The sequence below is a fragment of the Vigna umbellata genome, chromosome 11, assembly GCF_029865625.1.
Source record: "Vigna umbellata cultivar VRB3 chromosome 11, Vumbellata_1.0, whole genome shotgun sequence".
Classification (NCBI taxonomy): domain Eukaryota; kingdom Viridiplantae; phylum Streptophyta; class Magnoliopsida; order Fabales; family Fabaceae; genus Vigna; species Vigna umbellata.
In genome coordinates, this window is record NC_142175.1 from 2,339,705 (window position 1) to 2,352,680 (window position 12,976).

Sequence of the window (12,976 nt, forward strand, 5' to 3'; positions counted from 1 at the left end):
TAATCTTTCATCACAACCACCAATTAGTATTATATAAATACTATTTGGTAAGGTATAAGCATAAAATATATTTTAAAATGTAAAATTGTGAGGAATTTCCTTGAAGCAATAGTAAAAATTTCAAATTTGGGGGAAATTAAATCTAATGAAAACTCTTTTCCCGGACCAAAACCAAAATTAAATCGTTTTATAAACTAAAATAAATTTGTAAAGTTTTGATGGAAAAAATATAAGGAATTTTCTTAGGGATGAAAATAAAAATATTTATTTTGTAAGACCTAATTACATATACTAAACTTCATAAAAATATAAACTTTATCGTATTAATTAATCAATAAAAATATAAAATCACAAAAAATATCTCTATATAAAAAAATGTTATGGATTTGTTTGTTTATATTGTTAGTAATATTTAAAATATTATAACATTTTTACTTTCTATTTTTAAGGAACATATTGTGGTTGGTTAAGTTGTTATTTTTTATTTTTTCAAGAGGTTATGAAGCAGTTACTAATTTTTATTTCAACGTGAAACCCATTCATTTTGAATTTGGTGGTCATACTTTATAAAGTAAATGTTTTACTCTCAGTTTTGATCACTAAGTCTACTTTTATAGTCAGAAAACACATAATCAAGTTTTGAGTGAGTCAAGGGTAAAAAAACAAAACTGTGTTTGGATTTTAAAGCTGCAATAGTAAGAGGTACATACTTATTCTTTTTTCTTCGGTTGTGTTGATCTGGATATATTATTATGTTTATACAGCATGTTTAGGTGAATTTTTACACTGTTATTTTTTTCATTTGATATCAGAATCACTGTTTGTTTCTCTTTATTCCTTTTCTTTGCATATTTTATTTCTTTCGTTGCTTTGGATTTTTTAGATTTATGTACTTTTTTGTTTTGACTCATTTAATCCAAAAGAATATTACAATGTATTTAAATCCTGATTACAACTTTTTTGTAATATTAAACGAAACTTTTATCATTTAAAAGTGAAGAAAAATAAGTCGGATAGTCATTCTGATCTAGATGACCCCTCTAAAGTTTGAAGATGATGAACAGTTCGCTTTTCTCTCTCACGTCTCAGGATTTTTATCGTTTGAAAAGTCCTTTTCTTTTCTTCATTTGTTTAATAATATAAAAAGGGTTCTGCCAAGTTTTTGCGTTTCAGTTTTTGAGTCTATTCATGACCTGTTGCAGCTTTGTTACTTTTCTTGACGTGTCTTCATCTTAATAGTTGGGCTTAGGAAAATTCTTCACCTCCCTCCCTCTGCAAAAATGCAACTCAGTAAAAGACAATTAATTATTAAACGTGACTTGCGCCATTGGGCCAAGCAGCTGTGACATGCGTGTATATATTCATAAGAATATTAATTGTTGGATTTTACATATGCACAGGGTCATGACTAACAGAAGAGTCTCATAATGCAATTTTTTATATGAATACTTATTGCAATATGTAAAATTAAATACGTAACTTTTTTTTTTCAAAACATAGAATATTAAATAATTATATGATATATGTTTAAATGTTTTGGATTATTAATTATGTATATATTATTGATATTATTTGTATGTATATTTTTGTTGTTATACGTGCAAATTAAAATATGCACTATTATTATTTTATTTGTATATTATGAAATTTATGTAAATATTTATATATTATTAATGTTTTAGTAGTAATATAATTTTAATAAATTAAAGAGTAATCACAACATATTTAATTAGTTAAAAATATATATAAAGTCTTATTAGAGGAGAAACATTAATTGTAAATAATTGTATCTAGTATGATAAGATCTACTCACATAAATTTTATCATATTTATATAATTAATTAGGATAAAATATTAAATTATATTTCTTAATTTACCTATAGTAATTAAGAAAATGAACATAATTTGATAGTTTTATCATTAAGATAATGAATCTAATTGAGTAAGACTTTAGTCCACATGCAGGTTTTATGTCACTAGATTCATGAATTAAAAGCATGTTTGTATTGGTAAAATATGACATTTAATTTTGTCTCAATATTTTATGATAAACATGTATTTTTAAACTTTGTAGTTTTTCAACCTATGAATATTTCTGATATTAAATGTGGTATTCCCGAGTTAAAGGGTGGTAATTATAAAATTTGGAAGGAAATAATTCTTTTTCAATTTGGAATGGATGGACATTGAATATCCTATTAGGAAGGAAGAACCACCTATTATTATCGAGACCAACACTCTATACGAAGTTAAACTTTATGAAAAATGGGAGAGGTTTAATCGTCTTTATGTGATTTTCATAAAGACCAACATTTTTGCTAGTATACGAGGTTATATTGATCAGCATAACAAAGTCAAGGTTTTATTAAAAGCTATTGATGAACAATTTACAACATGTGATAAATCCCTTGCCAACATCCTTATAATGCAATTTTCATCCATGAAGCTCATTGGGATTAGAGAATTGTGTGATCATATCATGAACATAAGGGATATAATGGCTCAATTGAAAGCTTTGGAGGTCACCATGTCGGATTCTTTCATAGTACATTATATTTTGTGCACATTGCCACAATAGTATGCACGCTTTAAGATCTCTTATAATACACAAAAGGATAAGTGGTCTATTAATAAATTGTTGACCATGTATGTTCAAGAATAAGAAAGGTTATTGTTGGAAGTAGGGGAAAAGGTGAACTTAACTACTTCTGGAAAGAATAATAAGAGTCAAGATAAACACAAAGGGAAGATTCATGCTAAGCCAGACATAAAGAAGGAGCCGAAGTTCACCTTTTCCCCTTCTTCCAATAATAACATTTCCTCTTCTTGAACACACATGGTCAACAATTCATTAATAGACCATTTATCCTTATGTGTATTATAAGTGATCTTAAAAGGGCATAATGTTGAGGCAAGGTGCACAAAATATAATGTACTATGAAAGAATCTAACATGGTGACCTCCAAGGCTTTTAGTTGAGCCACTATATCCCTTATGCACATGATATGATCATGCACTCCTCTAATCCCAATGAGCATTATGGATGAAAATTGCATTATAAGGGTGTTGGCAAGGGATTTATCAGATGTTGTAAATTGTTCATCCATAGCCTTTAATAAATCCTTGACTTTGTTATGCTTATCAATAGAACCTCGTACACCAACAGAAATGTTGGTCTTTATGAAAGTCACAAAAAGACGATTAGATATCTCCTATTTTTCATAAAGTTTAACTTCATTTGGAGTGTTGGTCTCAGTAATAACAAGTGGTTCTTCCTTCGTAATAGCATAGTCAATGTCCATCCATCCCAAATGAAGAAAAATTCTCTCATTCCAAATTTTATAGTTACCACCACCCTTTAACTCGGGAATACCACATTTAATATAAAAAATATTCATGGGTTGAAAAACTGCAAAGTTCAAAAATACATGTGTATCATATAATATGGAGGCAAAATTAAATGTCATGTTTTAGTAATGCAAATGTGTTTTTAATTCATGAATCTAATGACATAAAATATCTCTGTGGACTAAAGTCCTACTCAATTAGATTCATTATCTTAATGATAAAACTATCAAATTATGTTCATTTTTCTTAATTCTTGTGGATAAACTAAAAAATATAATTTAATATTGTATAAAGAGAATGTGTTACTTTCAGTTTTGATCACTAAACATACTCCTCTGTTTAGAAAACACAATATCAAGTTTTGAGTGAGTCAATGTTTAGAAAAACAAAGTTGTGTTTGAATTTTAAAGTAAGAAGTACGCTCTTTATTATTTTTTTTTTGTTTCCCCTGTATTGATGTTGATCTGGATATGTTATTATAATGTTTATATATCATGTTTAGGTTAATTTTTACACTGTTATTTTATCATATATTGCTGTAACAGAGGGTAGAGTAAACACAAGAGTAAACGCTATATGTCTTTCTCTAATCACTTCCTCTGCCATAGTTTTTCTCATATATGCAAATGGTGTTACCTACCATGATTCCGTACACTCTGCATCTAACACAGAAGCTCGAGAGAAGTTGGAATTTCACAATAACGGAACAACAAAAACAACAAGCTCAACACTTGTTCACATAAATTTTCGTTTCATTCAAGAAAAGAAGGATGAAGCTGAGAGGCGCAACCACTATACTCCAGTTGCCCCATTGAATGCTACAGAAGAAGAAAGAAAAGCATGGTTTCGAGAACAGCTGCATCACTTCAAGATCCTCAAGTCAAACAACTTGACCCAACCGTTTCATGCTCGAGTTTTGGGATTTTTCGGACGCGAATGCGAGGCCCAGTTTTTCATGACAAGGATTTCACCTGCAAGTTTGTTTGGAAGGAGAGAATTACTGTCAATGGAAAGTATTTTCAGGAGCCATCCAAAAAGGCATGTCTGGTAATTCTATCGAGAACTCTGGACACCAGACACGGCTACAAGATCATGAAACCGCTGCATGATCGTGAGTTCAAAGTGCAAGCAATGGCCCCATACTTTTCATTTTTGGTCAAGAGGACTCCAGCTGAAACTTGGATTCATGAGCTAAAGGGTAAAAAGGATCCTGGTGAGATTCCCTTACCTCAGAATCTATCTAGTCTGATAGACTTGCAATTCTCTATAAATATGGTGGTATCTACATAGATACAGACTTTATAATTATGAAACCCCTAACAGGGTTAAGGAATTCTGTTGGTGCACAGAGCACGAGTTTGGGTTCTAAGCACTGGACCAGATTAAATAATGCAGTTCTGATTTTTTTATGAGACATCCTCTTCTGCATAGATTCATCAATGAATTTGCTCTGACTTTTGATGGAAACAAATGTGGGGCATAACGGTCCCTACCTTGTTTCAAGAGTAATTAAGAGGCTGAGGAAAAGACGCGATTTCAAGTTTACAATTTTTCCTCCAAAGGCCTTTTATCCAGTAGACTGGAACAAGATAACTGGGTTCTTTACAAAACCAAAAAATCAGAGTGAATCAAGATGGGTAGAAGCTAAACTGCTTCAGCTCAGTGGGAAGAAGACTTATGGATTCATCTATGGAACAAACGTAGTATCAGATTGACAATTGAAGGAAGCTTCATTGATAGAGTTGTATCAAATTATTGTGTCATCTGCAACCATAAATAAATACCTTTCTTAGGTACACAGTTAACCTGTTACAGACCAAGACTATCAAGTGAAGAGATTTTCTAAAAACACATACCAGTAGGTAGCACCTGTATGAATATAGATTTTCCACATATTTGACTAAATAAATCCTGGCAATCTCCTGAAATCTTTTTTCTATTCAATTTGGCTAACTGTTATTTTAACAATCTAAATGACAAAATTTCCAGCCATATATATCTGAACTTCGAGGCATACCCGCTTTCTCTATCATTTCTTGACAATGGGTTGAATCTGCTTGATAACTGCCAAGGATCCGGGAATTCATGTTCTGAATCATAATGCCACTGAGATATGAGATTAATTATTATAGTCGATCCAGTATAACACTCAATGGTTTGCCAAGCTAGAATGCTCCATGTCAATTAATCTCATAAGCGATATGTTTTCTCTTTAAATCAATTGAAACAAATTTTTGATTCCATACACTGAGGAGAATGATTCAAAAGAAGCAGATGAAGATAACAAGCAAGAAGACATACAACCTTGTGGTGCTTTAGTCTGCTTGATCTGTTCCTTTGATCTTCAGAAGCAACAAACCATTAGATTTAATACGACATGTCCAAAGTATTCCATGTATAACGAAAATAAAACGGAAAAGTTTCCTTAAACCTTTTACTTGTAAGAATATCTAGCACAGCGAATAACAGTAAGAAGAGCAACACCACTAAAACCAATGAAGATGAATCTGCCTTTCTTTTGAAGCTAATATACAAAAACACTATCAAGCATATGACCTGGGTTGATCAAAACCGGTGTGCATTCTTGTGGCAAGGCTGAATCTAGTGAAACACAACTTTTCCCATAGTGCTTCCCTTTTCCCATCTCTCGTTCTGCTAACATCGAATACTTTTCTTTAACGTTGCCAGAAACCATTACTTAGTCATCAATGATAGGATATAAACAATCCAGTGAAGCACAAATCCTAAGAAAAGAATAACCCTTTATTTTTATTTTTTTAAATAACTATTTACAAGTCTTTCCAATCCCCATGTCCAAAACTCTAAAGCAAGGTCATTCATTAAATAGTGCAGAAAAACGAGAGAAATAAAAGAGTTACGTCAAGGATATGAATACAAAAACTGATGTAACATTACCCAAATCCAAACTGTGTATGTCACAATGGAATCAGATATCAACAACTAAACCATGAATGTCCCAAAAATTACAATTCCCCAATAAAATCAGCCAGAAAAGAGGGACTCGTCAATTTCAATCTTCACCACCTCATTATCTTCGAACCTGTCTTTCTTGGAAGGTACCGGTGGAGCATAAATCCTCGGTGGCCCTCTACCCTTCTTCTTGTCCTTTGGCCTTGCCTAATAATAAGCCCCCAATCCCATTCACAATATTAGAACCACGAAATGCTTAACATTAAAACCAAAATCTAAATAAGAAATTGAAGAAAAAAGAAAATGGGGGCATAAGTTTACATTTCCAAACGAATGGGCGAAGCGCTTTCCCTTTGCAGTTTTCCTGTCTCCTCTGCCACAGTACACTGGGAGATAACAAAAGACATAAAATTGGGAAATGGGGTGTTAGAATTCGTCCATAATTAAGAAAAGTCGTTAAGAAAACGGATTCAGTGTTGCAGAAGGTACCAGAAGGGGTTGGGGAGAGCGTGGAGGTTGCAGAGGCTGAGAGGGAAGGGAAGGGCGTGGAGAGTGGTGAGAAGAGAGTTTGGGAGTGAGAGAATGAAAGGTGAGAGGTGGAAGTGTGCAATTGAGTGGAGAGTGGAGGAGGTGATGCTAGGAGCAGTGACGCCATGATGGCTTCGGATAACTCAAGGGATAAGGTTAGACAAGGAGGAAAATGGTGCACTGCACAGGGTAGCTTGTATCGTGTAATCGGAAGTAGTTTTGTTAATAAATTTGAAAGAGGGAATATGGAAATAAAAAGTGTGTGTGTGTGGTGGGATGGGGGGGGGGGGGGGGGGGGGGGGGGGGGGGGGAGGGGTGTTAAATTATAATGGAATTGATTATTGACATAATTAATTATTTTCTATATATTCTTCTGCAATTAATTATCTAAAAAATATTATACAGTTAATTATTATCTTATATTTTTAAATTAATTAATATTTTAATTAATTTATTGTCATTTTTTATGGTTAAATAAAGTACGTTATAAATTAAAAATAAGAATTTTATAAATAAATTTAATAAAAATATATTTTAATTAAATATTATTATATTTAATTATTTTTATTTTTTTTACCTTTTATATAAAAGAAAAAGTTAACTAATTACTTGATTAAATTTTATTAAAGTTTTTATCTTTAAAGTACATCCTCAATTAATAAAAAAACTTATTCAATCACATCAAAGTTTCTAAAATAAAATTAATCAAAATAGATTTTCAATTAAAATTAAAAACCTTTAGACTTTTATGATGAATATGTTATGTAGATTTAATACCATACTACTTTGCTACAATGTAAAAATCATTATTTTCACTTTATTAAAAGATAAAAGACATATATAAAAATAAATGAGAATAATAATTAAATGAACAAACAAATTTATTCATCTAACCTTAGAATCTAGTTAAGAAATTATAGTAGAATCAACGCCTAAAACTTAACACTCCTTGAAATGCAAAAATAACAAAAATAGAAGAAGAGAGGGTTAAGGACGTGAAAGATGGTGAAGAGGATGAAATTAGGTCTCCAAAAACGTTTTTAAGCTCTCCTAATATGTTTTCCTAAGTCTCTTTATATATAAAAAAATGAATTAGGCTTTGTTGTAGGCTTTTCTGTTGTTGTAATTTTCTTTTTGATTATGTAATATCTTTCAATTATATTTTAAATAATCTAATATCTTGAAGATAAATTTGATTAGTGTGGAGATCTAAAAATATTTGAGAAGATCCTGGCTAGATTCAAAAAGATTTGACAAATATTATCTTTTGATATTTACTAATATAGTTAAATAAGGTAATTATTTAAAATATCTAAAGATATATTTCCTTAAATTATCTTTTATCATAAACATTTATCATCAAAGCTCTTTTTGTGGAAAAAATAGAGAAAACCTCACGGTCCAATTTCTGTTATTCGTTCCTATTCTTGGCTTAGCCAAATTTCATCTCTTTTTAAATATTTTTTCCCTTCTTTATGCAATGCTTAGCTTGAGTTCTTGTAATTTTGATTATTTTGTATTCTTGGATTTATCCTTAAGATGTCATAAAATTTTAACCAATTTATTTCTATACCTTCATGAGCTCAATTTAGCTGCAACTACATTAACACACCTTAAATATCCAAAGAACATTTCTGCAATTAAAAAACTATTTTTAACATGTATTTTTTTCACATGTTTAATAAATCAACTATAACAAATCCTAATTAAAATATTCTTTTAAAGTAAAAAATTCAATTAAGAATCCAAGATTAAAGGCTAAACAAAGGCATTAATATGTATTTATCAATGATAAACATAAGAGACCAACTTTTATAGCTACATATAACAAATCAAAGATCTCATCGATCAAACTAACAATTCATGTGTCTCGGACCTACTATCAAAATTTTAGTTCAATCTAACAGTTAACGAAGCCAGAATCCTATTTTTCCCTAATGACCTATAATAGAAACAAGATGGCACCCATCACTAGAAACCCCCTAAAATCCACTTATTTGAGTGTGCCCGATGATTCAAAAGTAGCGCCTAATGTACCCAAGTTAGTGGCCACTGTCTCGGTGGCGCTACAACATTACCTAATGGTGTATCAGTACTCAATGAAGTACAAAGAAAAACACTAGAGGAAGGGGGGTGAATATTATTTTTAAAATATTTTTTTCCAAAAAGCGTATAATTGTTTGTAATAAGACTATATAGAAATGAAATATGTTTAGACGCTGGATATGTAAGATAAGTAACTAAATATGCTTTGAGATGATGTTATAGGAAATTTAACAATGGTTTTAAAATAAGAAAACATTAAGGCACAATTTTTATATTGGTTCACTCAAACTTGAGTTACGTCCAGTTCTCCCTAAGAAATCTTAAGGGGTTCCATTAATCTTGTCAAGATCACACGGGTATAACCCACTCCTAGTTGAATATTCTTACACCATTCTTGGTTCCGAGTATAACCCACTCCTGTTTGTGTATTATATGTCACTCTTGACACCCCTAAACAATATGTCTAGTCCAAGTTTAGCCTCTCTAGGATCTATCCCTAGACAACTGTCTATATCTAATTAACCCACTCCTGTTTAAGTATTATTCGCTAGTCCTAGCACCCAAGTATAACCCATTCCTGGTTGAGTATTATCTGTCCCTCCTTGCACTCTAGTATAACACATTCCTAGTTGAGTATTATCTACTACTCCTAGAACCCCTAATCTATCTTGACTACTTGTAAGTGTTTTAATTCTCTAAAATATACAATAGATCTATTATAGGATTCTTACAAGAAATAAATTAACAACTCTCAATGAGAGAATACATATTTAGTATAATACAATATGAAATCTTGGTTACTTACAGACTTGAGTAATTCTCTAAGAGAGGATAAAGGTATTGAGGCATAGTCTGATAACTGATGGTTGTTCCTTTGAGCTTGGAAGGCATCAAATGGTGTATTCTTAAAGCATAATGGTGTGGCCATATTTCTGATGCTTGCATATTTCTTCTTTTCTTCTCTCTTTTTCAGCTTTTACTTTTTTCTTCATTTCAAGAACTTTAGATGTTGTAGGTATGAAAGTGTAGTAGATAATGAGATCTGATGATAACTTCTTCTTAATAACTTTTCTTGCTCAAGCTTGCTTTCATAATTTTCTTTTTAGTTGAAGATCATCAAACGATGTAAGAGTTAAGATAGATAATGGCTTGCATATTTCTTCTTTTCTTCTCTCTTTTTCAGCTTTTACTTTTTTCTTCATTTCAAGAACTTTAGATGTTGTAGGTATGGAAGTGTAGTAGATAGTGAGAACCGATGATAACTTCTTCTTAATATCTTTTCTTGCTCAAGCTTGCTTTCATCATTTTCTTTTTAGTTGAAGATCATCAAACGATGTAAGAGTTAAGATAGATAAGAATTGAAATGTTATGATCTCTTTTGTGTGTGTTCTTTATCTTTCTTTCTCATCTATTGTTTCTTTTCCTTTCTTCTTCAACTTTTCATGTCTTCATCATATCTTTGATTTGAAGAGCATCATACTATATATACATTGAGGTGAAGTAAAGTAGATCATTCTTGAATGTATTTCTTCATTTACTCTCTCTTTTTTCACCTTTTATCTCTTTTTCCTTTTTCTCAAAACTTCTTTTTTTTGTCTTGGATTGTTCTTCTTTATATATTACTTTGTGAGATCACCACCAGTAGTCACAAACTAGAATAGAAAATCAAAACCAACCATCTCCCCTTCTCCCTCTCCTGCGAGCCATCGAGGGAAACACTACCAGCTCGCCATGAATGAGATGCAACAGAGGCCATCGCGACTCTCAAAACCATCACTACCAAAGAGATACACTGCGAGCCAAATGCACTTCGACTCTTGAAAATGCAACTCACCGTGACGGAGAACATTCTCTCCTCCACCACAAACAACGAACCATATTGCATGCCAAAGAGACACCGCGAGCTCAACATTGGTCAACCATTGCGACAAGGGCACCTCTACTGCAAAAGCGCCATTGTTGTGCGCAAAATTGCTTAGGAAAAAGAAGCCTCCACTACCATCGCTGATGATTGGATTGACATGAACTCTAATAAGTTTTTCCCTAAATTTTTATCAGAGTTTGTAATGAAAGATTTAGTTAGATTTAAGATGGACTACCTCTTTCGTTTGTAATGTGTTGATTTTTCTCAGTTGGGAAAGCTAAAAGAAAAAAAGAAGAAGGAGGAGGAGAAAGAATATGAACTAGATCACGATATTTACAAATGAATTTTTATTTCGGGAATTACCGACTATACTATTAACGACAAATTTTAGCCAGTTAAAATTCATCTGAAAAAAATTGTTATTGATGAATTTTTTATATTTCCAACAGATTTTGATTGTTGATAATATCTGTTTTTCTTATAGTAAGCATAGTATTACAATATGAAACTACATCTAATCTAGCCTTCCATCACTCAAAGAGTAAGATATATCATTTACTCTGTATAGGAATTACTTGTAATTTTTTTCCATTGTTTTTTTAGTTGTGATTTCTTCACTACGATGGTTAAAAATGTTTGTTTATGATAAGAGTTTGTTAAGCATTGGCTGGTGTTGTCGACACAGTCAACATGGATTCCCAAGTTGATAGTGGAATTCCATGTAACGCAGACTGGGGGCCACTCCGGGGTGTACCGAACGTACAGGCGCATAGCCCAGTCCTTGTATTGGATCGGAATGAAGAAAGACGTGACGGAATTCGTGGCCAGATGTGTTGTGTGCACACAAATATCTCTCTTCTTCTCCTCAGGGGCTGTTGCAGCCGTTGCCAATTCCTAATGCAGTATGGGAGGAATTAAGCATGGATTTCATAGTGTGACTACCAAAATCGCAGGGGCACGATGCTATATTGGTGGTAGTGGACCGCTTGAGTAAGTACGCTCATTTCCTATGCCTTAAGCATCCATACTCAGCCATGACTGTTGCGGAAGTATTCATCAGGGAAGTCATTTGGTTGAATGGGATTCCCCAATCCATAGTGAGTGATCGGGATCCATTATTCCTGAGCATTTTCTGGAGGGAGTTGTTCAAGGGTCAAGGGACGAAGCTGAATATGAGTACCGCTTACTACCCCGAAACAGACGGGCAAACAAAGGTCTTGAATCGGGTATTGGAAGGGTATTTAAGATGCTTTTGTTCGGAGCAACCAAAAGGGTGGACGACAGTCTTGCCTTGGGTGGAATACTGGTATAATACCAGTTATCAGGGAGCTATACGGTGCACTCCTTTTGAGACAGTTTATGGGAGACCACCCCCCTCTTTGCACAGATTCATTCCAGGCGAAACACTGGTAGAGGTCATAAGTCAAGAGCTTCAGACATGAGATGAAGCCTTGAAATAATTGAGGTTCCATTTGGAGAGAGCACAAAAAGTGATGGTGCGTTAGGCAAATAAAAGAAGAAAACCAGCAAATGTTGAAGGTTGAGATTGGGTATATTTGAAGATAAGACTCCATAGGCAGTCTTCAATGCCAACTAGACTTCATTCAAAATTGGCGGCTATATATTTTGGACCATATCAGATCATTCAGAAGGTTGGGGAGGTGGCCTACAAGCTACAGCTGCCGGAGACCGCAAGGATACATCCCGTCTTCCACGTGTCACAGTTAAAAAAGGCTATAGGCGCACAAGGAGTGGAGAGGGAACTACCGCAGGATCTGCAAGTGGAAGGGCCATCGTTTTGGCCAATGGGCGTGCTAGGCAAAAGGCAGACGCAACAAGGAGGAGAGGAAGTGCCATATCTGCTTATAGAGTGGCAAGAGGGAGGCCCAGATGGGGCAACCTGGGAGGACGAAGTGACCATCAGGGAACAATACCCCGACTTCAACCTTGGAGACAAGGTTGGACTTCAGGAGGAGGGTATTGATAAGCATAATAAGCAGAGGTAGATTGTATATGAGAGAAGGAATAAGAGAGCGAGTTAGCTGTCATCATTTAACTGTTCGACAGTTAAGGGGGAGGGATGAGGTAGTTATAAATAAAGGGTTGGTTAGTGGGAGAGGGACTTTTGGAGAGTTAGTTGTTGACAGATATTGACTTGTGAAGAGGGTTAAGCCTCTGTACAAACATTGGTTATGTGAATATCATTCTATATTCTTTCTTGTGTGAGGAAGAACATTCTTCATTAGGTTCCCAATTTAG

General features: G+C 33.3%; 2 protein-coding genes and 1 pseudogene across 2 annotated transcripts; 1 reads left to right on the forward strand and 2 right to left on the reverse strand.

Annotated features, from left to right (window-relative positions):
• The first annotated feature begins 2,179 nt into the window (after positions 1-2,179).
• On the forward strand, positions 2,180-5,128 carry LOC148190754 (uncharacterized; annotated as a pseudogene).
• LOC148190755 (uncharacterized) lies at positions 5,073-6,043 on the reverse strand. Its single transcript, XM_088102091.1, has 4 exons — positions 5,905-6,043; positions 5,653-5,690; positions 5,366-5,454; positions 5,073-5,284 (listed from the first exon to the last, which is right to left on the reverse strand). The coding sequence occupies exons 1-4, from the start codon at positions 6,041-6,043 to the stop codon at positions 5,191-5,193; spliced, it is 360 nt and encodes a 119-aa protein (XP_087958217.1). The 3' UTR covers positions 5,073-5,190.
• A 118-nt stretch (positions 6,044-6,161) lies between these two features.
• LOC124840702 (small ribosomal subunit protein bTHXc-like) lies at positions 6,162-7,035 on the reverse strand. The gene is made up of 3 exons (XM_047316801.2): positions 6,769-7,035; positions 6,601-6,665; positions 6,162-6,486 (listed from the first exon to the last, which is right to left on the reverse strand). Exons 1-3 carry the CDS (start codon positions 6,932-6,934, stop codon positions 6,352-6,354), a joined length of 366 nt encoding a protein of 121 aa, XP_047172757.2. The 5' UTR covers positions 6,935-7,035; the 3' UTR covers positions 6,162-6,351.
• Positions 7,036-12,976: the final 5,941 nt, after the last annotated feature.